Genomic DNA, 27727 nt, shown 5'->3' on the forward strand with positions numbered 1-27727 from the left:
CTTTCTGTTGGTCGTATCATTTTTGAGCAAGAACTAATAAACTGAACAGGGCTTCTCTCGTTCCCATGCCGTCTCTGAATCCAAACTGATCGTCTCCGATGATAAATAGGTACCTACTTATTGGTTTTTGCAAGACTACAACAGCTTCTCAGTATTTTCAAAATTTTCACACAGTTTTTTTTTTAAATATCACACTATAGTTATATAAAAAATCAAGCCATGTTTGCATTAATAAAAAAACAGATTTTTATTTACAGAATATAAGCTACATTTTTTCTCAAATATATAAATTAAACTTAGCAATAAAAACGGTTCGTGTTCTGTTACATTTTTTTCTGTTAAGTACCACTTTTAACTTAACATGGGTTATTTTTGGCAGGGACACTACACACATCTCCCAATGGTATTTATAGATTTTTCGCATGCATAAATGGGCTAGAAGCGCTATGAACGAGTAGGGGGCTTTGTGTAAACCATCAAATCACAAGAAGGAAGTTACTATACAAATTAAAGACAATACACCGGAATTTTGCATTTTACAATATGTTTTCTTCTATCCCTGCATGTGCTAGAACAGACTTGACATCATGTGATTTTTTTGTTCTTGCTTGCGATTAATTTGGTGTTATTCCTGTTCACAAATCAGCTTCTCATCAATTAATTGAATTAAACTACATGCTGGCATCTAAATATTTTAGATAGTAGAAGAAAAAAGCTGCAAAATGCATTACAGCAGAAGGAAAAGGTTCTCTACAATAAACTTACGTCCCTCTTTTATCACAGACTCAAAACCATGTGACTTTTTACCTCGTCCTTTCTTATGGCTCAATAGAATATACATCTGCCTCGTACTCGTTATTTATTTATATAATTAGACTATGGATTTATTTAAATAACTTATCGAAGGGGCGTTAACGATAGAGAAGTCATGCTACCTAACGACGTATTCGGCACAGAAATATTTAATTTTTCTAGATCATCATCGACTTGGTTATTCCTCAGTTCTTGCGTCGTATAAAGGAATTTGTTCCATTCGTCGTGCCTAGGATGGGCGAAAGTCTGAAAAAGACATTTATTAATTTCATCAGAGCTTTCGGGAAGGTACAATATACAGGGTGTCCCAGAAAATAGTGCGTTCCTTTAAGGTATGGATATAATACACAATTTAAAACAAAAAAGTCCTATAACATTTTTTTCTAAAGTTAACTGTTTCCAAGAAAAAAATTACATTGTTCTCCATATACGTGAATTTTTATTTTCATAAATTTGAATGACATGGCAACGTAGCCTAGAAGAACTTGCCGTGGCTGTGGAAATTTAACCTAATAACCCCTTGTTTATTTACTTTGAGGTGTGCTTTTTGGGGTTGTTGACATCGTAGGTACCTACCTGCAAAATAATGGATATGGGTTTGGTTGATATTTACATTATTTTACCTACCAGCTGCAACTGACCTACAAACCTACTTTTTTAATCTTTAGATTTTTGAGTTGCGCGTTGTTGCCAGACTTTAATTTGCATATCAAAATGTATTTTCGTTTTTTGGTCAAACGGATCAATTTAGAAAAAAATGCTATAAGACTTTTTTGTTCTACATTGTGCCTTCTACATATACCTTTAAGGAACGCACTATTTTCGGGGACACCCTGTATACTCACGGACAAAAATATTATGCATATTATGCATGTGGAATGAAATTTTTTGTGCTGCTATCCTTACCCCCCCTGTATCATAGTAATAGGATTTCTTTTCCGAATACGATGTTTTAAAGTGTCATATAAATGCTATAATTGGATTTAAATCTGATATTGTATATGCTGGCCAGTATAATTTTTGGTGATTGGGTGAACGACAGCTGATATGATAATTAAAAACATTTTAGAAGATCATGTTTTGCCATTTGCCAGCCATATTGGATAACAAATTCGTGTTAATGCAACATGACGCAGGTCTTCATGCTAATAGAATAGTGAATACCGTAAAATGGGGTGAATAGGAACAGTGAGGTGAATAGGAACAAAACTTCACTAACCAATAACAATAATCTTCTTAAACATATATATTACTTTCGTTGGGCTATTTAATTTTTTTCAAGTTGGCTAACGTGATATGGCTTCAGGAAATTTAGGTTTGTGTTGTTGGCGTCACTGGTTCCTATGTTCTCGGCGTGAAAACACAGCCGTTAATTTTAAGGAAATTTCTCATCCTATAAAACTTTCTCAGTAAGTACAAAATTTCTGTCAAAATAGATTGAAGAGTACTCTTTTTTGTTTATTCTAACCTTTACAACAATATAACATTATTGTACTTTGATTTATCTGTTAACTTTTTTTGTTAGCAACAAGTATTACTGTTCACGTCATGAATTTGAGATATGTGGGGTGAATAGGAACATAATATTTACCGTGTGGCCATTCATCCCACACATTAGAAATTACTTTTTTTATCTAATATCTCCATAGAGTAGGACCAAACGAAACAATATCTTATCTAACGACAAGTTATACATATTATATTGATCCACACAATAATAATATAATATCGTATGGCATTTTTGCCGGGGAGATCCTTTCGGATAGTTCCAGCGCCAATTACATCTTTAACCCTGTTTCAAGTAACTAGTGTCGATGTACACTAGCCCAGGGGGACCGACGGCTTAACGTACTCTCCGAGGCACGGTGAGACGGCTCGTGTCATTATTGGAAATGAAAATGGCTTGTCTTTGGCAGGGATCGAACCCACGTCTACTGGCGTATGAGGCCAGCGTTTATGCCGTTACCCACGGCCGCTCACGAGAGATTGATCCACACAAAGAGAATAGAACGAACCATACCTTGCAAAACGTGTTTCTAGAGGTAAGCTATCCTCTCCAATCCAAAACAAACTTCTAACAGGGTTCTCAACCACGCGTGGTATTAATGAACACAATTTTTACAATTATTATGGACACTAATCATTAGCATCCGGCTCAAAGGACCAAATGTGGATTCCGTAAATTTGAAATAATATTGATACGGTTCTCTGCAATCATCAGAACTGCTGTCCAAAAAGTTTAAATGTGTGTCAAGACGCAAGAAGACCCATGAAGATTATGTGGCGCAAAATAGTTGAGGAATGGAAAACAGGACCGGGCTGTAATGAATCCAAAATAGCTAAAAACAAGTTTCTTAGACTATTAAAGAAACTGGTTAATAGTCTTTCAGAGAAAAATGCCAAATCAGAGTTTAAAAAATATTTTTCATTTCAACAATATATTTTTCCAACAATACAAACTTTATATTTATATGTGTATGTTACTTTATAGACACCTTTTACCTGTTTCTATTGACCCTACAAATGTACGAATAGGAACACAATAGTTTTTAATACAGGTGTTCCCATAGGAACACCAAGTTTTTATTTTTTTGTCATTAAAGTAATAACTTTAAAAAATGTTAACATCTAAATATCAAAAGAGGAAGGTAAGACCCAAATAATAATGCATAAGTTTTATGTTTGCAACATGTTAGTGCCATTTTTTTCAGTTGAAAGTTGAAAACCGTTCCTATTCACCCCATTTTACACCCCATTCCACGAATATACGACCCTCTTGGATTATCGCGAAAACGAATATTTTACTGTGCAAAATATAAAGAACGAAAGTAAATTGCAAATTATATTGTTGTTTATTGGAGTAATTATTAGAGCAAAATACTTTCGTACTTCTTATGTTGCACACTAACATATTCGCTGTCGCGATAATCCAAAACAGTCGTATATTCGTGGAATACACCATACGGTACTTTCCTTGATGAGATTCAATTTAAAAATTATATTGGTCACCACATCATCATCATCCAGCCTCAAAAGTCCACTGCTGAACATAGGCCTCCTCCCCTCGTTTCCAACCCCATCTATCCTGCGCCGCCCTCATCCAGTTTTTATTTACCTTTCTTAAGTCGTCAGTCCATCTTGTAGGCGGTCGACCGACGCTTCTCTTGTCTTCTCTTGGCCTCCATTCCAATAACCTCTTCGTCCATCGCCCATCTGTCATTCTGGCTACGTGTCCTGCCCATCTCCACTTCAACCTGGCTATCCTCTCGATGACGTCAGTCACCTTTGTTCTTCTCCTGATTTCTTCGTTTCTGATTTTGTCTCGCAGAGTTATTCCTAACATTGACCGCTCCATTCTTCTCTGCGTGACTCTTAGTTTGGTAGCCGAGGCTTTAGTTAAGGTAAGTGTTTCTGATCCGTACGCCAAGACTGGGAGGACGCACTGATCGAATACCTTTCTCTTTAGACATGTGGGTAACTCACTTTTAAAAGTTTCTCTCAGTTTTCCAAATGCTGCCCACCCAAGACCGATTCTTCTCTTCAGCTCATGAGTCTGGTTATCCCTGCCAATCGTAATTTCATGTCCCAGGTATTTATATCTATCTACGAGTTCTATTTCCTTCCCACCAATACTGATGTTCTGGTTGGGTACCAAATTTGTCATTATTTTTGTTTTTGAGATGTTTATATTTAAACCAACATTTTCTGTAGCTACAACGAGTTCTTGTACCATCTCTCTTGCCATACCTAGATCCTCAGCTACTATGACTATATCATCGGCGAAACGTAAGTTGTTTAGGTATTCTCCATCTATTTTTATTCCCTTTGTCATCCAATCCAAACTCTTGAAAGCATGTTCTAAGACCGTATTAAAAAGTTTAGGTGACATTGGGTCTCCTTGTCTAACCCCCCGTTCTATTTTTATGCGATTACTGTTAGTATGTAATTTGACAGTGGTTGTTGCCTGTAATTATATTTTGTGTAATAATTTTGTATACCTATAATCTAGCCTGCATTCTTTAAGCGCCTGTAATATTTTGCTAAGTTCAACTGTATCAAAGGCTTTATGAAAATCGATAAAAACTAGAACTAGCCCATATTAAATTTAACTAGTCACCACATAGCCCATATTAAATTTAAATCAGATTATACCATTTATATGATAAAATAAAACAAGGCATTCGGAAAAGCAATCCTATTTCTATGACACTGGGGGCAGCACAAAAAATTTTATTTCACACGTTAATTTCAAAATATGCAATATTTTGGTCCGTGAGTGTATAATTTTAGTAAAAATGGTTTTGTGAATGACTTTTAAGTTAGAATGTGGAAACTACCGTGGAATCACGCTGCTGAATGCAGTATACAAAATAATGGCCAGCGTCATTTATAAAAGAGTTAGACCACACGCTGAAAAAATAGTTGGCAAATACCAAAGTGGCTTCTGTAGACAGAAGTAAACAATAGACCAGACATTTGTTCTGCGACAGATCCTCGAAAAAACAAGTTAACATAACATCGACACACATCATCTCTTTATAGACTTCGAAAGCGCATATGACAATTAAACCAAGAATTCTTAGTAAAAGCAATGAAAGAATTTAATATACCAACACAACTAATAGAACTGATAAAAGAATCTCTAAAAGTAGAAAGTAAAATACGGATACAAAACGAACTAACGGAAACAATAGATGTGAAAAAGGGACTAAGCCAGGGAGACGCTCTACCATGCATCTTGTTCAACATCGTACTCGAGAAAATAATGAGGGACACAACAGTCAATACTCGAGGAACAATCATTAATAAAAGCGTGCAAATACTAGCATTTGCAGATATGTTGACATAATCGCAAGATCAAGAAGAGAAATGATAGAAGCATTCAATCAAATAGAACGAGCTGCACAAAATAGTGGCCTTAAAATCAACCAGAACAAAACAAAATATATGCAGGTAAGTAAAAACGCAGAAATAAGGCAGCCACAAAATATAACAATAGGAGAATACAACATTGAGGGGGTAAAAAACTTTACATACTTGGGATCCCTAGTCACGTCTGATAATAACGTAGCGAAGGAAGTGAAGAGGCGAATATTTATTGCCAATAAAAGTTACCATGGCTTAATTCGGCAACTAAGATCAGATAACGTCGCAAGAAAAACAAAATGCCAAATATACAAAACCTTAATAAGACCGGTACTCACATATGGCTCAGAAACCTGGACACTCACTAAAAGAGAGGAAACATTGCTAGTCACCTCTGAAAGAAAAATCTTGCGACACATATATAAGAGCACAAAAGAAAACGGAATTTGGCGAAGAAGGTACAACTTTGAACTATACAAAATATACCAGGATCCGGATATCATAACATTCATTAAAATATGAGGGCTGCGTTGGTTGGGACATGTAGAAAGAATGGAAGAAGGCGAAATACCAAACAAAGTATTCAAACAGATGCCAGTAGGAAAAAGAACAAGAGGAAGACCGAAGCTGAGATATTTAGAACAAATAGAAAATGATATAATAACTTTAAAAATAAAAAACTGGAGAAAAAAAAAAGCACGAAACAGATCAGAATGGAGAAGAATCCTGGAACAGGCCAAGACCCAGAAAGGGTTGTCGAGCCAGTGATGATGATGATGATGATGAATGACTTTGACTGATATGTGTTGTAAGACTTACCTCTGCGACATCGTACACCCATATCTTCCCTTGGTTATCACCGACTGTTACTTGCAGGCCGTTGGGGGTCCATGAGACCTTGTTCAATGCGGGGTTCCCTTCTACGTTGATACTAGCCGCAGGCACTTCCGTATCTTGATTTAAGTTCCACAAATCTAACCGACCACTGCCGTCTACTGCTGCGAATAGGGCTGGATGCGTAGGTGACCATTTCACATCGAGAACGTAGTCACCGTTGTCTTCAAATGAGTATATTGGTTTTGAATCCTGAAAGTAATAAGATATAGAAACAAAAATGTATTGATTAAGAAAGGTTGGAAAGCGATTGGAACACAACATGAAGACACAAATGGTATTATAGATCTTCAAAAGGCGTATGGTAGTGTCCTATTAGCCAAGCTGTGGCTAATAATAATGTAGCTGTGGCTCTGATTTATATTAATGGCGTGGGGAAGTTCTACGACGATATGACGAGTTCAATGAAGAATGGACAAAAAAATATAAAGGTGATCAAAGAGCGTCATCAAGGTTGCAGCACTGCACCTACGTTCGTTAAATTTTATTTGGAGGGGTTTTGGATATCTGGAAAAGAAGATGTGAACCTATGAAGAATATAGCAAGAGGAGTTTATCATTTAATCCATCAAAAACAGAGTATGTATTGGTCACATGTAAAGAAAGGCAGTTAGAACTAAAAAGTACACAAATAGAAAATACTGATAGCTATAAATTAATAATAAAAGTATCCTAAAAAGTGTTGCTACAGATAGTTCAGAGCTTTGGATAATACATAAAAAAGACGCAATAAACATACGGATAATACAATTCATTAGAGAAGATAAAATTAGGAATATTGAAATGAGGGAGTTACAAAATGAATCCAACCGCAGGAAAAGAGGTAAACCATCAAAATCGTGGAGGCGAGAAGTAAACGGTACAATGGAAGATAGATATATACAAGCAGATCACCGGAAGAATCGCAACCATTGGAACCATATTATATAATATATTACACTAAGCATCAAAATTAACGCACCACCTTAAAAATGGGACATTTTTGATGTCTCGTATTTCCTAAACCTGTTGTCCGTTTTGAGTGATTTTTTAGTATATTATAGCTTTGTTTTTCAAAAATATCGATGTAATAATATTATTGCTAAAAAGGTAAGTGTCATTGTATACCGGGTGTAACAATGATAGTGTGTTTTTTCCTCAAAGTTTGGAACACCCTGTGGAAAATTCTAGCGTACCTTGAAATTAAAACTCAACTGTAGCCTTAGGCTTTCTTAACATTTTGCTTTTTGATTCATTCGCTTATGTGGAATACAGTAATCCCTCGTTATCCGCGGACTCATAAACCGCGGTTTCACTTATCCGCGGTTGCGATATCTGTTGAATCTTTAATGAGAATATTTTATTATTTTTATATATTTTTTATAATTTGACCAGTCGCGTTAAATTACTCATGATACGCCACTGGCGCTTGTTCTTAGTAGTAATATGTACTACGGCAATTAGTTTACAGTCCGGAAGATTTAAAATACCGGCGAATCTAGACGCTGATCTCAGCGTCTTTATTTTTGTTGATATGACAATACTATTTCACAGATATGCAATTTCATCATATTTCTTTCTATGTACTAATATACGTATCCAAATTATTGGGATTATATGTCATATTCTTCTTTGGATCGTGGATCCCTCGCCAACCACGGTTTCACCAACCGCACCTTTCTCTTCGGAACGTAACCTTCGCGGTTGAAGAGGGATTACTGTAATAAAAAAGTTAGGTACTTTAACAACTACCAATGGTATTTATCAATACAGGGTGTTTCTAAATAAGTGCGACAAACTTTAAGCGGTAATTCTACATGAAAAGATAATGACCGTTTGCTTTATAAACATATGTCCGCAAATGCTTTGTTTCCAAGATACGGGATGTTGAATTTTTTCTTACAATCTGACGATTTATTTATTGCTCTATAACTGGTTGAGATATGCAAATGAAATTTGGTAGGTTTTAAGAGGTCGTTATTGCGCATTTTTTGACATACAATTAAGAATTTTATATTCACCATTGGCGTGTATACCGGTATAAACATTTTAGATACATCCCGTATGCACGCCAATGGTGAATATAAAATTCTTAATTGTATGTCAAAAATACGTAATAACTGCCTCTTAAAAACTACCAAATTTCATTTGCATATTTCAACCGGTTTTAGAGCAATAAATAAATCGTCAGTTTGTAAGAAAAAATTCAACATCCCGTATCTTGGAAACAAAGCATTTTCGGACTTATGTTTATAAAGCAAACGGTCATTATCTTTTCATGTAGAATTACCCCTTAAAGTTTGTCGCACTTATTTAGAAACACCCTGTATTGATAAATAATATTGCTAGTTGTTAAAGTACCTAACTTTTTTATTATCCCACATAAGCGAATGAATCAAAAAGCAAAATGTTAAGAAAGCCTAAGGCTACAGTTGAGTTTTAATTTCAATATTTTATATACGCTAGAATATTCCACAGGGTGTTGCAAACTATGAGGAAAAAACACACTATCATTGTTACACCCGGTATACAATGACACTTACCTCTTTAGCAATAATATTATTACGTCGATATTCTTGAAGAACAAAGCTATATTATACTAAAAAAAATTACTCAAATCGGATAACAGGTTTATGAAATATGAGTCATCAAAAATGTCGCATTTTTAAGGTGGTGCGTTAATTTTGATGCTTAGTGTATAAGTTAACTCAGTTGTTTTTGTGAATATATCACCATGTACAGTGGGTGATCATATTATTAGAGCCACCTCAGAAAATTTTACTTTTGTTTAATAATGGTATGTACGTTTTTTCTTTATACGGTCCACGTTGCCTTTGAAACTTTAGAAATGGATGCTATGTTTCTGTTGGAGTGATTAGTATTGAATATTAAAGTTTTTATTTCTGCTATTTTCTTTGGTGAGATGTCTTTGGATTTCCCATGATGTTCTGGTACAACTTGTGTAACGAACGCGCAATTTTTACTAAATTTACAAAATATAGTATTCGCGGTGTGCAAGTACTTGGAAGGGGATTGAGAAACGATCGTGAGCGAATAGCGGAGAAATATTGCAACTTTCTTAAATAATTCATATTGTCAATTGAAATTGTCAAATTGACGTACATTTCATATCTACTGTCATTGAAGAAGAAAAATTATATGTTGCTTCACAATATTGATATGATATGAAATTATTATATAAAGGTAAATTTAATTAATTGTATTTTGCTTGCAGTACTGCATTTTAATAACTAATTTTATTTACTACATACAATTGTTTACGTTTCAATAACATAACCTGAATCTTATTTTTCTTCTTATTATTTTTTTGGACTATGGCCTTGACAATTATCCAGTAACCAGGACTAATATAATTGGCCAATATAATTAAAAGTGCGAATAAAGTTGCAGAGCGTAGAAATAGGTGTCGCTTTGCCGAACTTGCACGGTCCCAATAGGACTGTCAGAGTATCACTAGAGAGCAATGGAAACTCACAAAGTTTATTATAACTCTAAACACCAAGCATACAAAATAATAGGCACACGAGTTCCAAGCTAGGCTGGGCAGCACTAACAAACAATGGCATCTGAGTCACGCATTGCCACACATGCGTGTTGCCACTATTGTCAGACTATTTATTGCACTTTCATAAAGTGTAACAAGACAGCCAAATGGAAACAAATGCATTAATACAGCTCAATTATATACTCTTCCTCTATAAAACATTGAATTTTACTAGGTGGCTCTAATAATATGATCACCCACTGTATGTATTCCTTATCCCAGCACCCCACTTCGCTATGTGCTATTTGTTATGCGGCTACGCTGTAGGCACCCAAATATTTGTCCTTTTAAATGTGTCAAAAACCGACAACTGGACGGATAGGCGTATTTGCTATGCGTGCTAATGCGTGCGCATAAAGCGAATATTGACGAATGAACCTTCCACACTTCGTCCTATGCGGCCGAATAAGGCACATAACAAATAATAACACAGCGAAGTGTGGTGCCACCATTAAAAGATAGCAACAAGGCAATTATACATATAAAGTTTGTGTTTTTACAAATAATGTTTTAGAACATGACATTAAATGTTATTACAATTACTGGTAAAAAGAAAAAATCAAGGAATTCGCTTCATTTGCTTGACTATTATTAATAATATTAATTATGGCAACAATATCGAATTGATAGAAATCCACAAAGAGAAGACAGTAGATAGAGAATCCTAGAGCTAGATTTAAAAAAAAACAGGTGCTTGTAAATAGATAATGATAGTCCCCAATCCAAAGTGGCCTTAAACATATATGACTAAATACTGCAAACTTACCTTTAAGCTCCATAACTTGATGGTCCAGTCTATCGACGACGTGAGGAACATATGCGAGAAATCTATACCGCCTTGGACACCATTCACGCTGATCCCAGTTACAGGACCTTGATGGCCATCGTACGTATCCGTGATTCCCGCTTTTGCTCCGTGCCTGCACGCCGAATATGCAGACCCTTCTTCGCTTCCCACCTAAAAAAAAATGAGGATATAAGACAAAAAATTAAAGAGAACAAATTAAGGGAATCAAAACACAATAATTATTATTCTTCTCAAGGTGCCGTGCATTTCTGCGTAAGCGTCCACCGTACATTGTCTTGTCAGGTAAGATGTGAGATAGTCATGATTAAAATATTCACAAAAATATCTTGATTTTCTTCATTAAGCAACCTGATTGTTTCTGCGTTTGTATCATCTGGTCCTCGGGCTTTGTTACTTTTTAATAGTGTACAACCTCAGCTAATACATACTTGGACCATTCAAATGGTCTCCTAGTTGTGGTGTCTTTTGTGTTCTGTGATCGTTGAACAAATTGCCGACGTACATTTTCCAAGTATTAAGCATATTATCTTGAGGGCCCATTATTAGTTCATCTTGGTCATTATCTATACCAGTTGTAACGTTACAAACGTAACATATTTGATATTTTATTTTTAAATAATTATTTTATTCTATTTTCTTTAATATTTCATTAATAATTATCTTCTATTCGTTTTAACTTGCTTCTTCGTTAAAAACTCGTTGGCGCCCTCTTTTATTATCTTATATTTAAATATCTCTTGTCATCTAACATCTAAATCATCAACCGAACATACTGAACGTACCCCGTATATTCTTACTCTAAAAGTATATGTCATTTAATACAGAACATGGTTGTCCACCTCCTCATACTTTGCGCTGTCATGTCAATGAGGATGACAATTAGTAATGGAGGGGAAAAATTAATAATCTTATAAAAGGCAATTACAGAGCTGATAATAGCTATCTATTTCCAGAATTATTATTCTCTTGGGGCGAGTTTTGTGTTCTAAGTTTTTTTGTAGTCTACTTTTAATTTTTTATAATCATTTTTTCTTATACCTAACCTTTAAATGTTCAACCATGTGTTTGGTTTCTATATTTCTTTTCATCTATTAATATGCACGTGTAAATCAAATTTTAACTAGTATCAATATTAATTCCATTTAATATACCCTTGCCATATACAGTGGAACCCCGTTAACTCGGATTAATCGGGACCGCGGCCGATCCGGGTTATCGAAAATTCGGGTTAGCCGGAGAAAATGGTAAAAATTATTAAAATATTGTATGCTTACAGATAAACTCCGTTATAATTGGCACACAGACACTTGTAAACCACGTTCGCGTTCCACACATACAAAGCGTCGTCGAGAGTCTCATTTTTAGCTTTCTTAGCTTTGCACCGATTGTCCAAACTGTCTTTTGTTATCATTTTGAAACAAAAACAACATTTTAAGTTTTATTGCCATTACGTAGACGCAAACACAAAATCTGAATATATTTACGCGGAACGAACAATGCGACTTTACTACACACACACAATACCGTCTCGCAACGAGAACGAACTTATGTTATTTAATAAGAGTGAAGACTAAGACCATTGTTTGAAAAATAATTTTTTAATAGTCTTTTCTAAACAATGCTAGACAGTTTCAAGTAAATAAAGGATACTACAGATGCCTGTTGGTTTCGATAACACGAGAATGAGCGTTGTCTGCCATGCCAGTCATTTTTACTAAGGTATATCTGTGGTTCAAAGGAAAAGGGGCATAAGTCACCTAGTTAGTCATTTTTAGGATTTGCCAATATTAGCAAAAGAGTAAATAGAAGCTATGCGCGAACTAAATATTTCAAAATAACAATATGTATATATAAAGCCTTTCTAACCAGAGTAAGGATGATTTATTAATTAATCTTCTTTTGTGATATTTGTGTAATATTGTACTTTTTGAATTATTATTATTTTTTATTAGTTTTGTGACATATGTCTCTTTTCCAAATTATAAAACAGGTAACACATTATTGTTATCCATACTTAAGCCCCTTTGTATTGTCAGTGGGTAAATAAAAGAGAGGTTTTTTTAATTATTTAATTGGGAATTTTTTTTAGGATATTATTGAAACATATCGTCCGAATCAAAAACATAATCTGCATCACTGACATTGTTGTCGTCTGGTTAATTTTCATAAAATGCATGGCATTCTGAATCTATTAAATTCAAAATACTTAGTAAATCTTTGTTTTTCTCTCTGCTTATGCTGAAGAGCTCAAGGGTCCTTTGTTGCACCTTTCGGGTTGCAATGGACCCTTCGATTTTTCCCTTTGGCAAAATGAAATGCACTTTAATGGTTCTTCTTGTTTTAGGGATGTTTTGTACTTAACAATGCCTTCATCAGTGCCATATGAAATCAATCTAATATCGTGCCACACAAATTTGCTTCCATTTATATCAAAATGTCTTAGTTGAAGTGGCCCTTTTAAAAGTTTGGAAAAGTTCAAAAAGTCACATGTGGTTGTGGTTTTTCCATGAACACAATTATTGGATTTTGAGAAGTGAATTTGGGATTCATTTTTATACTTAAATATTATACAAAGGTATATAAAATTTTGCTGACTTCTAAGGAACTACCAAAAATAATAGTCTACTATTTAAAAAATGAACAATGTGTCCTTCTTCCAAAATAAATTAATATGTAATAAAATAATTTTGGCACTAAAATACTGACAACCACAAAAGTCGCAAAGTAGACTGTGAAAACCCTTTACGTAAGCTATCTGTTACATACAAAGAAATTTATTTTAAACTCATTTCTGTAATCAATCGCCGAAAAGATAAGGAACAAAAATATAATACTCAGGTTAAGCAATACAATACCAGTCGTCTGCTTAATCAGCCTGCTTAATCACAAAATAGATTAGGTATGTTACAGCTATCCATTACAAAGAAATTTAAACTCATTTCTTTAGTCAATCACCGAACAGATAATTAAATCCACACAAATAATACACTATTATAATGTAGTGTTTGAAAGATAAAATTGATGAAAATGTCAAAATCTCAAAAAAGTGCACTTCCTGATAATTACCTCTAATAAGACGATATCAAGAAGATGGTTACAGGGTTTTAGAAAAAATATTAACAATAGAGGAAATAAGAACACATACTTAAGCATCTATAAAAAGTGTAATGTAGATATGTGTAGATGAAGTGTGGCAAAGAAGGAACATTTAAAATAGTTAAAATATGTATGTGCACCCAGTTAAGTACCATCTTCAATACTTTTAGATTTATTAACAGTTGGTATTTGTTCTCCTACAAGAAAGTTACTGCTTGAAGAAGTGCCTGAAAAGAAGTAAACCAAACACTTTAACAGTATAGCTAATAATTAGGTACGCTGGTCCACATTAGAGTCCTTAATTTCCTATACAAAGCATAATACAACTTTTATTATTTCATTTAAGGGGAATAAAGGCGCAAAAAGTCGCCTGTCAAAATTTTCAATGTGTTTTAAATATATTCATTTTTTGCATCCTGAGAAAACTAATAAGTATTTTTGAAACATTTAAACGCAGAACGAAAGACTACGTTATTGCCTAGGGCCAAATATGGCAAAAGTTATGTTGTATTAACCTGCTTATTGTGATGCATTTTCCAACAACAAAACGTAATATCTGTCTGCTTCTATTAGACTGAGACATTTTCAACGATATTATTTATTAAATTTTCACTTAAATAGCTGTATTATTTACACAAAGGTATAAAATAAACACATACAAACACTTTAAACAACGTTAACCGTAAGAAGCGCCTGTGAGTTCTGAGCCGTTCCGTAGCGCATTCCAGAACTAAGTCGACAAGATGCCTTATTCCAAAACTAAAACCCTGCGCTGCGTGCCATTTAATAGGCGTAATTTAAGTCGAGTCCCTGTTCTTTATTGGTGTAGATAAAATATTGACTCATGCCTAATTTTTGAATGGCCCTAATAAATAAATGCATTACATTTTTCAGACATGTGGCCTTTCACCAAATAGAACATTTAAAATAATTTTCGTTAAACCGTTTTGACGATTTCAAGAAAAAATGTGACTCATGCCCCTTTTCCTTGGAACCACAGATATTATGTATCAAATTACACAAATACGCATTATCTCTCATTGTATAATGTGTTTGACATTGAAAATTGAAACGAATGAACTAAAATACATAGGAATTCGCTACAGCGACAAATTTTTACGAAGAAAGTTTATTATGATAAATAAAATTAGCCTGAAAAATATAAGATATTATAGTATTCGAACAATATGTTTATAAGGAAAGATAAAAGAAAATATTTTAAGATGTTGAAAAGAAATTGGAAAATCCAGCATAAAGGACATACATTTTTATTGTTGTAATGTTTGTCTGATAAAAATCGGTCCGGGTTAGCCGGACTTCCGGGTTATCGGGGGCCGACTTATCGGGGTTCCACTGTACTACTATTTGAATACTATTTCGTAAAGGTACAATTTGGTTTTCTTCTTGATGGTTGATATGTGTTTTACTCTTCTAGTTTTTTGGGAATAAGATCACCATCCTCCCTCTGGGAGCTTCAAAAAAGCCTATCGCCGGCGATGACACTAAGGCTGACAGCAATGGGACCATGACATCTGGACTACAGCACCCAACATCTTCAGCTGCAGGAATCTGAGACCGAACATCTGCCCAGGTCTATAAGAAGTCTACAGCAGTACCATTCGACATCAAGAAGTTACCATCGAACCAGATACCAAAGCCATAAGTATAATCTACAAATTGTTAGTTTTTGGCAAGAATTTAAATATACTTGTTAATGCACTTAACAAGTCATATTTATATTATATCTTTATCGAACAATAAACATGATTAGTTGAAAATACTGTTTTGTTTGCTTCATTCCGAATTTTCATAGTTCATTTCTAAGATTACGACAAGACGAACACACACCTGAGTGACTGAGCTAAGCTAAGGTAGTCCAGGGTAATAAGGTTTTTTCCATGATACTTGAACAGCCAGGGTACTGAAGCGTTTTTTCGACAGGTAATACCTATAAGAGCAAATTGTAACTATTTCCTGCGTAGGATCTGGCGGCCATTTTTATTTATAAACAATTAAGTGTCAAAAAATGACATTTTTCACTTTTTTTTTTTTCAAATCAATGGAAAACAGGGAAACTTATGGTTTTTTTAGTACAAATATCTTCGAGATTATGGAAAAAGCTTTAAAATGACGCATTACAAAGTTTGATATACTCATACATTGTTAATATAATTGCGAAAAAGGTCAGAATTGCAAAAAAAATTATTTTCGCAATAACTGTGGTAAAAATTAGTGTACAGCTTTGAAATTTTTGTCAAATAAGGGTTCTTTGGTGTTTAATATGTGATCAAAATTTCAACGCGCTTCATTCAAATGTTTAAATTTTATTCAAATTGTTTATCCCAGAGAGCATTTTTTTGCAATAACATAAGTCAGAAAAAAATGGCGTTAGAACCATTCCACAGGTGTCAAATGAAAGAGCATGAGCTATATTTTCAACTTGGTTTAAAAAAAGTGAATAAAAAATGCATTTATTAGTAATAAATAATTATGCAAAAGTATCGTAAATCATTCCTTATAAAGTTTTTATTTTGTTATATAAGAAATTATATATATTTATTACATTTGTTTACCAATTATGATATAAATAACATTAGTTGTTCACTTAAAACAGGGTAAAAAAGTTAATTTTTTTGGAAAAAGTTATTCAAAAAGTTTATAAAGAAAAATTGACGATACTTTTGCATAATTATTTATTACTAATAAATGCACTTTTTATTCACTTTTTTAAACCATGTTGAAAATGTAGCTCATGCTCTTTCATTTGACACCTGTGGAATTGTTTTAACGTAATTTTTTTCTGACTTATGTTATTGCAAAAAAAATGCTCTCTGGGATAAACAATTTGAATAAAATTTAAACAATTGAATGGATCGCTTTGAAATTTTTATCACATATTAAGCACCAAAGAACCCTCATTTGACAAAAATTTCAAAGCTGTACACTAATTTTTACAACCATATTAAGCACCAAAGAACCCTCATTTGACAAAAATTTCAAAGCTGTACACTAATTTTTACAACAGTTACTACGAAAATAATTTTTTTTGCAATTCCGACCTTTTTTTGTAATTATATTAACAGTAAATGAGTATATCAAACTTCGTAATACGTCATTTTAAAGCTTTTTCCATAATCTCGAAGATATTTGTACTAAAAAAATCATAACTTTCACTGTCTTCCGTTGATTTGAAAAAAAAAGGAGGAAATGCCATTTTTTTGACAGTTACTTGTTTATAAATAAAAATGGCCGCCAGATCCTACGCAGGAAATAGTTACAATTTGTTCCTATAGGTATTACCTGTCGAAAAAACGCTTCAGTACCCTGGCTGCTGAAGTGTCACGAACAGGGTATATTTTTGTCCTATCACCCTGGCCTAAGGGTGTAGCGATGGCTATCTTGGATAATTGAGGTAATATTTTCGAATATTATTTCAATTAGCTGGGGTTGTCCATCGCTTACTTGTTTCACTGGCGCCCAACGTGGAGTTATATTTTGCGGAAGATACCAGCAATTTCCTTAATTTTCTTGTGGAGATTGAAGCTGTTGCCGAGTTTATATAGGTTTTCAGCTTCGGTGCAAAGTGTAGTCATCCAGATCTCCTTCGCCGCTATATTTTTCTTTACGAATTTTGTCGTGTATATTTCGTACCCTACTTGGTCCTGCCTGATCTTACACTGCGTACGTTGTTCCATGATCTCTAATATTTCTTCTGTCATCCACTCCTTCATCTTAGAGGAAAAAGTACGAGGACCATGAAGGCTAAAAAATCTACGTACGTGGTTCAACACAACAACCACAGATCTGTTCAGAGCAGCAGTGTGCACAGTACAGATTGCCATGATGGTCGCCAACATCCGAAATGGATATGCACTACAAGAAAATCCACTCCTTGATAGTTGTTATATTTTGGAGAAGAAAAGTGTTATTCACAGCATCAAATGATTATATGGTGGTCCATAACTTTCCAACATCAACCACAGTTGTCATATTAGAGAAGCTTTGTTTCTTTCTTCTGTATATGCTTCTTGTGTATCGTTGTTTTTGAGTTTTCTAATTTTCAATTATGCTTTTGGTTTTTTTCTTTTGGCAGCAGTGAGTTTAATGTTTTTGCAACCAACTAATGGATTGTGGTCGGATCGTATGTCTGCTCCAGGTGATGCAGAAACCTTAGTAATAGCGTTCCTGTATCTTCTATTAATTGTCACGTAATAGACCAGTAATTAATGTCACGGCGCATCTCTAAAAATATTAGTACATTTGCATGTTGAGAGGTGACTCATATTTTTTTGCAGAAATTGCTTGAAAATAACTCATACAATAATATTTGAGTTATCGTCCCACTCAAAAAGGTCCGGAACATTGCTTAAAAAATCAAAACCTCACAAAATTAAGGAAAAAATCGATTTTTCCTTCGTTTTTTGATTATACCTTTAAAAGTATTCATTTCCGAGAAAAGTTGCATTGACATAAAAGTCTCGTAATTATATTTCCTACAATATAATATGATTAGTTAAAATTTTTAAAAATGGTCACCCTTGTTGCAAAATAGCAATAATTGCTAAAAAAGAACATAAAAAAACAAGTACATATTTGCATTTTACGTTTTTCAACCATTTATGCTACACTTAAGACCTTCATATTTCACCCAGAAAAACTTTATGATATAATAAAACAATACTGTAAATTTAATTAAGATCGGTTAAATATATTTTGCAATCCAGCTTTCGCAAAAAAAATAATTTTTTCAAAATTTTGCAGGACTGAAAATTAAGCAGACAGCAAGTTGATTTTTTTACATATAGAAGAATACTGTACCTTTCATTTGCAAAATTAAAATCGGTTAACTACCACGACGTCAAGAATTTTTTTAAATAAACATAAATTTTTAGTACATTTCGATATAAATAAATAAATTTGTTTATTGCAAAATAAAAACACATACTCTGCCCTTTGAAATAACACTTTTTTTTGCAAAAACTTTCTTTGTTCATATATTTTAACTTAGAGAATAAAAGCTTTATTATTTTTAAACATATGCAATTGTTTAAACAATATTTCACAAACAATAATCAAATTAGTTTGATTTTTGTGAAATTAAAATATTAAAATATGTACAACAAAATATAGAGTAAGAAAATAATATATTAGATAAAGATTGGAAGAAATTTTGGTGGAAATCAACTTGTGTGAGTCAAACACCGCTGTCCGCGCGTAGCACTGAAAATTAATGAGTATTTAAAAAAATTCCTGACGCCGTGGTAGTTAAACAATTTTAATTTTCCAAATTGCAAATGAAAGGTGTAGTATTCTTCTATATGTAAAAAAATCAACTTGCTATCTTCTTTATTTTCAGTCCTGCAACATTTTGAAAAAATGAATTTTTTTTTTTTGAGAAAGCTGGGTCACAAAATTATTTGTGCAAAATTTGTTGAACCGAATTCAATGAACTTTACAGTATTATTTTATTATATCATAAAGTTTTTCTGGGTAAAATATGAAGGTCATAAATGTAGCGCAAATGGTTGAAAAACGTAAAATGCGAATACTTGTTTTTTTTATGGTTTTTTCGCAATTATTGCTATTTTGCAACAAGGGTGACAATTTTTAAAAATTTTAACTAATCCTATATTGTAGGAAATTTAATTACGCAACTTTTATGTTAGTGCAACTTTTCTAGGAAGTGAATACTTTTAAAGTTATAATCGAAAAACGAAGAAAAACATCGAATTTCTCCTTCATTTTTTGACATTTTAATTATTTAAACAATGTCCCGGACCTTTTTGAGTGGGAGGATAACTCAATTATTACTATATGAGTTAATTCCAAGCCATTTTTGCAAAAAATATGAGTCACCTCTCAACGTCTATTTTAAAACAGATGCGCCCTGGACTATAATCCATGTTGGTTTCATATTGCACTGATGCATGTCTAAAGGCGACCTCCGTGTGTAAAGCCTCCTGTGTGGTAACTTATACCAAGTACTCGTTATGACTGGATCTTTGTGTTGGCAGTACTGTATCAATCTATCCCTTTATCGTTTCTCTGACCAGGACTGAATGAGTATGCTTCACTCTCTTCTAGTAGTTCATTTATGTTTTTATGTCTAGCCGCCGAAAAGATGAAATGATCACGTGAACGGCACGCACTCTTAAGGATCCCCCAAACCGACGCGAAAGTTTTGCGACGCGAATTTTCCGTAGCGGAACATTCGCAGGCGGAGCGGTAGCGGACAAGGGTTCCCCATATTGACGCGAAATCCGACGCGACTATTCGCCATACAAATGTGAACAAATTATATTTTTAAATCGGCTAACAGGTTTAGGAAATACAAGACATCAAAAATGACCAAATTTTTAAGTGGGCGTAATCTCTATGCACGCAAATTAATAATAATATTATAATATATAATGAAAACTTATCATTTTCTCCTAATTCTGACCCTATACCTACTATTCCAGACTTTATCCTTTTTTCTTATATTTTTATAATCTTCGTCCGTTAAATCATATATTATAGGATATTGTTTAACAATTTCAATGAGTTTTTCTGTAACAACCATTTTAAAACACGCGAAACTACAACGGTAGCGGAAAAAACCGTGCATGCAGCGTTTCATGAAAGGAACGCTGTTCTGCCGCGACCGTTGCGGATTCCGCGCAAAGTGGTCTGAACACGTTCATAATCCGCCGTGCCTATCGATTCGCAGCGATTCCGCGTAGGTTGCGGCTGCGAAAGTTTCGCGTTGGTTTGGGGGATCCTTTAAACGTTCCTCTCCCGATGTCACCACATTTTTATCACGTTTACACCGCTCAACAACAACGAATTTTAAGCACTGCCTTACAAAATTCACCAGCGGAAGTGCAAAGCACACATAATGGCGGTGTAAACAGTTCTTAGAAGGTCTGGCTTCGAACGACCGGTCGATGCTTGCATTGTGTGATCACGCGACCTTGGATTCCATCTTTTAAACGGCTTGAGTATAGCTGAACATAATATGGCTAATTTATTCGGTAAAAACAATATTGTTGTCTATTTACCCAGAAACTTAGCTCATTTTATCGACTACAAAAGTTTTTAAACGTCTACAGCTGATTGTTATGCTCGAATTATGAGTATTTTTTTTAGTTAGAACATGTTTTCCTATGGTACTTACCACAAAGTTGTTGACGTCCGAATGGGGGAAGTCCAAGCATGTTACCGCGACTGGTTTGGATTGCATTCTGTGTAGTTCTAATATCTCCTGAGGTTGCCCCAGCATATCCAGAGACCAAGAACAGAGTCGGCCGTCAGTGGAGATGCTGATCAAATTGTGTGCGTTTTGCGTGCCTACGACGCTCATACAATATACAGGGTGCTAGAAAAACAACAAAACTTTACGCTACTTGCAACAAAACAGAAATTTTATTTTATATTTGATATTATAATATACTCCTAGACAAAAATATTGCATATTTTACCTTTAATCATTATTTTTTTGTGTATTTTTTGTTCTTTGAAATGTTATATGTATTTGTTTATTCCGGAATGTGTTATGCCTTACATTAGAATTTATAACAGATTATTCGCATAAGTCATATACTAGATGTAAACATTAGTCGACAGCGATGTCGTCGTCAGGAACATTCTTTAAGTGCCATCTCCGCGATGGAGGTCGGCAATCATCATAGCTATTCGGATTTTAGATACGGCTGTTCTGAAAAGTTCATTTGATGTATATCCGTACCATTCTCTCAGGTTGCGCAGCCACGATATTCTGCGTCTCCCTATGCTTCTTTTTCCTTGAATCTTTCCCTGCATAATGAGTTGGAGCAAGTTGTATCTCCCTCCACGTGTAATATGTCCGAGATATTCCAATCTTCTTGTTTTGATGGGATTTAAGATTTCCATTTCTTTATTCATCTTTCTCAGAACCTCTTTGTTTGTGACGTGTTCTGTCCATGATATTTTCAGAATTCTTCTGTACACCCACAGTTCGAATGATTTTAGTTCTTTCATTGATGCAGCATTCAAGTCCAAGCTTCCATTCCATAAAACAAAGTCGAGAAAACGTAGCACCTAGCCAACCTAACTCTTCTTCTTCTTCTTCTTCTACGGCACTACAGCCCAAATTGAGCCTTGGCTTCCTTTATTTTTTGCCTCCACCCTTGCTTGTCTGTGGCTGTTCTTCTCCATACACACACTCCTTAAAGGGCTTGTGCGTCGCTGTTTACTGTGTCTTCCCAGCGCTTTCTTGGCTTTCCAATCGGTCTCTTTCCCTGCATTCTAGCATTCAGTGCTCTTTTTGGTAGCCTATCCTCTCCTATTTTTATCACGTGTCCGGCCCATTGTATTCTAATGAAGCCTGACAGGGGTGTTTCCTTATAAAGTTGATAAAGCTCGTTGTTGGTCGAATTAAGGTTTTATAGATTCTCATCTTTGTATTTCGGTGGACATTTTTAGACCGAAATATATGGGAGAGGGTAAAATAAGCTCTGTTTGCCTGCGTTAGTCTCTTTCGTATTTCTCCATCTTCTGATCCGTCGGCATATAGTTCTACTCCCCGGTATGTAAACTTTCCAACCGTTTCAATGTCATCTTGACGTATAATGTTTTGTGTGTTTCTTCTCGTCTGTATCATTATTTTTGTTTTTTCTGTGTTAACTTCCAGACCTACCCTTTTTGTTTGCGTTTTTAACTCTGCATTATGTTGCCTGTACTCCTATTGATGTTCTACTCATAATATTAATATTATCGGCATAAGCGGCCAGTTGAACCGTTAGGTTGGTCAGTAGGTTTCCTCGTCCAGTTTGCATTTGCCTAACCGCATACTTCAGTGCCAGGTTAAACAAAGTTGGGGCCAACCCATCTCCCTGCTTTAGTCCCTGCGAAATTTTGAAAAAGTCTGTCCGGTGGTTTTGTATTCGTACACAAGCCTCAGTTTCATCCATTGTGGCTTTAATGTGTTATAATCCATGATATTTTCAGAATTCTTCTGCACACCCACAGTTCGAATGATTTTAGTTCTTTTCTTGATGAAGCATTTAAGTCCAAGCTTCCATTCCATAAAACAAAGTCGAGAAAACGTAGCACCTAGCCAACCTAACTCTTAGCTCCAACTTAAAATCTCAAGTGCAGAGCACTTTTCTCATTTTGTTAAAATTTGCTCTAGCCTTTTCTATTCTGATTTTGATTTCCTGTAAGTAATCTCCTGTGGAGTTGATCAATGTTCCAAGGTATGCATATTGGTCGACCTCGTTCGATATTGGATCCGTTTATGAAGAGATTCTTATTTCTTTGAGTTTTCGATATTCTCATAAACAGTAATATAGAGATGGCTTTAAGATTATTTTTTCACTATCTACGTATTCAGTGATTACAATGATTTATATACTATACAATAAATACTAATAATCGAGAAAAGAGAAAAAGTGATAAAGTGATTTTAATGATATTAAGGAACAAGTGAATGAATTTTGAACACCTTTAACACCAAAATCGTTGTTTACATAAACTGCATGTCTTATTGAAAATTAGTATATAGATAAACAAATACTTAGACATAGTCTTTATAGACGACGAAGCAACAATGTCACAAACTAACAAACAGTTGGAATAAGTATGTCAGTTGGAGAGATTTATTATTTTATTTTGTAGTTTTAGAACTTTTCAAAAGAAAAAAATATACTTCCAAAAAAGTCAAAATAAAATATGCAATATTTTTGTCTGTGAGTGTATATTTAAGTTGATTCTAGACCACAAGTAGTCAATTTACTCACTGTATGGGCCGATGCAGACAAAGGAGTCCTCTGGATGGGCGTCCTTTTCTGTACCCTATTATCCCACAACACTATCTGTCCCGAATAGGTTCCTCCAAGTATGAGATTCGGATGGAACCTGGCGAACGTTGCTGATAATACGGCACTTTGACAATGGAATACGTACTCCGGCGTCGTCTTCTTGAATTTGGTATTCCAAATTAGAACGGTACCGTCCGGGTCGTTGGGAGATTCTTCGTTATTGTTATAAGCTGCAAGAAGGAGCTCGGGGAATTGTGGGGACCAGTCTAGAGATGTGACGGTGCGGTTTCGGGACCATCGTTCGTCGAAGAAGTTCCGATGGAACGAGATACGTTGGTGAGATTTTTCGTCCCTGGAAATTAAAGTATTTTACATTACATTAACGTAATATCGCTAATCATTTAAAATTATTACAATCGTACACAGGTTAACACCCAACAGGTGCTGCTTTTAAAAATATTTGAAAAATAAAATTTTTAAATATATTTGAATGTTTGCAGTTTTGTACTATTTCATCTCATGCGGCAACTTATTAAAAGCTTTAACGCCCAAATTATCGGATTCCGGTGGTGTGGTTGACGGAATTAATAAAAAATAAGTGTAACAACGAACAGTAATATATTGTTATGACAGTTCCGTAGATTGTTCCTACATAGAAAGAGTCCCTCGACGTGAAAGAAGAAGTAGTCACGTACGAGAATGTTCTGGATGTCATGGAATAACCCAGAAATGTCTGGTGACGTCTAGAACGTCAGAAAACTATATAAACATTGTGTTTGACATTTGATAGTTCAGTTGTATTTTGAGATTTTGAGTATTTAAAGTTGTCAGTTTGTTCAAGTTGTTAACGTATTGTAATATTGTATTGGAGTTTAAATAAAGTATTGTAAAGAACTTGTAACATTGGTGACAGCGGTGGGATAAGAAGACATTAAGTAATTTGTATATGGTCAATACAAGATCTACTAAATTCGAGAAAGAAATGGATACATCCGGACCACCAGAATGGTTTTTAAAAATGGAAGAGTTGAAAGAGAAACGTAGGCAAGCAGAGAAAGAAAATGAAGAGAAACGTAGGCAAGAAGAGAAAGAAAATGAAGAGAAACGTAGGCAAGCAGAGAAAGAAAATGAAGAGAAACGTAGGCAAGAAGAGAAAGAAAATGAAGAGAAACGTAGGCAAGCAGAGAAAGAAAATGAAGAGAAACGTAGGCAAGAAGAGGAGGAGAGGCGTAGACAAGTAGAGGTAGAAATAATAAATAGTTTGTCACAAATTCAAGAAAATTTTACATTAGAGGTAAGTCAAATTAATAGTAGAATTGACACATTAGAAGAAAAACAAAACTATTTAGATAATAAACTAGAACAGCAACAAAATGATTTAAAGCAACAACAAGATAATTTAAAATCTAGTTTAGAAAGACAAATAGTTATGTTAGAACGAAAAATTGATACCCAAGCTTCTTTATCTCGTATTGTTTCAGTAACGAATGTCGAATCTGAAACAGCCCCTTCATCTTCACATCCCCTAAATCTTCTTGAATCAGGCACAATCAGAAATAGCAAAATTTTGAAACCACCCACCTTCGATGGCCAAACAGCATGGGAAACGTATCGTTTCCAATTTGAAGCTGCAGCAAGAGCAAATGGCTGGACTGAGAGAGAAATGGCAGCTTCCTTGGTGGTGTCGCTTCGAGGCCAGGCAGCAACCGTCCTTCAATTTCTTCCTCAGGATTCACCTAGTTATGACTCACTTGTTCAAGCTTTAGAAACAAGATATGGCCAACAACATCTGAAGCAGGTTTTTCAAAGTCAGCTTAAAGTTCGGTATCAAAAACATAACGAGAGCCTACAAGAATTTGAAGCTGATATTAAAAGATTATTACATTTGGCATATCCTCAGGCACCAAGAGATTTTCTGGAACAAATCGGTATACAGGCTTTCATAGATGGACTGCATGATATCGAAATGCAACAGGCTCTGCGATTACAATACCACAAAACGCTAGATAAAGCACTAATCTCAGCTCAGGAGTACGAAGCGGCGAAAAATATTTCTAGATCTCTTCCACAATTAAAAGAAATAAGATTTACAGAAAATAAGCAAGTCACAACCACAGATAATGAACAACTAGTTTTATCCCAGATATTAAGCTTACTACAAAATATCCAACAAAAACCTCGAAATGAAAACAGAAGATGTTTTAACTGCGGAAGAATGGGACATCTAAAATCCAATTGCAGAAGCCGATCCCAAGCACGAAAAGAAGAATACAAGAATGAGATCAGAAGGTCGCCTAGTTCGACATCCAGAAGCCTGTCGCAAAGTCTCACTAGAAATGATGGTAGATGGTCACTAAGAAACAGATTTCCTACAACTGACCATAGAAAGGAAGAAAATACACTGGAATTTGAAGTAAGCCATTTGAAGGAACAACTAGCGATTAGTAAAAATAAAATAGAAAGATTAAGAGAACAGGTGACAATATTGCAAGAAGAGTGTAAGGTAATTCAAAATAATGCAAAAACTACACAGTCCAATCTGGAAAACGAATGTCAAAAACTGATGAAAGAGAAGAATGTGTTAAATAAACAATTTCAAGAATACCAAAATGCATTAAATGAATTACAAGTTCAAAGCCAACGTCAGCTAGCACAAAAAGAGAATGTAACCGAAGAAGTTAGTCTGCGGATGACCACAGTTGAACAACAAGAAGATAATGACCAGATTTCTCTGGAAAACATTAAGAAGAGTCAAAAGAAAGATAACGACTTAAGAGTTATACGAGATTGGCTTAAAAATGGAGTAAGACCTCTTTGACAGGAAATATGTAAATACAGTCGAACTATAAAGGCGTACTGGGCTCAATGGGAATCCTTGCATCTTTCGAATGGTTTGTTATATCGGAAGTGGGAAAGTTCCGATGGAGTACGTATAGTTCAACAAGTGGTACTGCCAAAATCACACATTAAAAGTGTGTTGCAAGAACTTCATAGCAGCCTGTCTGGAGGACATTTTGGGGTAAAAAGAACACTGGCCAGGGTTCGAGACAGATTTTATTGGATCAATTGTCGCCGAGATGTAGAAGAATGGTGTAAGAAATGCGACTTGTGTAACGGTAGAAAAGGCCCTAGAACAAGAAGTCGTGGTAAAATGGCACAATATCTTTCCGGAGAGCCTTTTGAACGACTTGCAGTTGATATTCTCGGTCCACTTCCAACGACAGAGAGAGGTAACAAGTACTTAATGGTTGCAATGGATTATTTTTCAAAATGGCCTGAAATTGCACCTCTTCCTAATCAAGAAGCGACGACTGTAGCGGAAGCATTCATAACACACGTCGTATCAAGACATGGAGTTCCTTTAGAGTTGCATTCTGATCAGGGACGAAATTTTGAATCCGAATTATGGCAAGAACTAATGAAAATCTTGGGTATTAAGAAAACTCGAACTACGCCTCTCCACCCACAATCAGACGGAATGATCGAAAGACATAATAGAACTATTTGTCAATACCTCTCAATGTTTGTTGCTGATAATCAAAAAGATTGGGATACCCTAATACCTCTATTCCTGTTAGCCTACAGAAGTTCTGAACATGAAGCAACCGGTTATTCTCCATCAATGATGATCACCGGAAGAGAAATGAAGCTTCCTCAAGATCTTATTTTCGGAAAATTGCCTACCTGTGAAGAAGAACCTTCATCCCTGACGTACCTAGAAAGCTTAAGAGAAAAACTGGAAAAAGTCCACGAATTTGCTCGTAAAAGTTTGAAGCTTCAAAGTGATAAAGCCAAGTCCAGGTTCGATGTGCAAGCTACTGGGACAATTTTCGAAAGGGGTGACCCAGTATGGCTATACAATCCCACACGCAAGAAAGGACTTTGTCCGAAACTTCAACGAAACTGGGAAGGTCCGTACACCGTCTTA

The 27727-nt window shown here is 34.8% G+C and overlaps 1 protein-coding gene across 27 annotated transcripts in view; it reads right to left on the bottom strand.

Moving 5' to 3' along the window:
• Window positions 1-222: 222 nt before the first annotated feature.
• LOC114328343 (cytoplasmic dynein 1 intermediate chain) overlaps window positions 223-27727 on the bottom strand; it is an 86996-nt gene continuing 59491 nt past the window's right edge. For all 27 annotated transcript variants that reach the window (XM_050650988.1, XM_050650974.1, XM_050650963.1 and 24 more), the window contains 5 exons: window positions 23779-24151; window positions 21177-21377; window positions 10883-11074; window positions 6499-6765; window positions 223-1059 (listed from right to left, as the gene is read on the bottom strand). In XM_050650988.1, coding sequence (XP_050506945.1) covers window positions 898-1059; window positions 6499-6765; window positions 10883-11074; window positions 21177-21377; window positions 23779-24151 — 1195 coding nt within the window. In that variant the 3' untranslated portion in view covers window positions 223-897. The remainder of the gene's footprint in view (window positions 1060-6498; window positions 6766-10882; window positions 11075-21176; window positions 21378-23778; window positions 24152-27727) is intronic.

This window comes from Diabrotica virgifera, chromosome 1 (genome assembly GCF_917563875.1).
Source record: "Diabrotica virgifera virgifera chromosome 1, PGI_DIABVI_V3a".
Taxonomy (NCBI): domain Eukaryota; kingdom Metazoa; phylum Arthropoda; class Insecta; order Coleoptera; family Chrysomelidae; genus Diabrotica; species Diabrotica virgifera.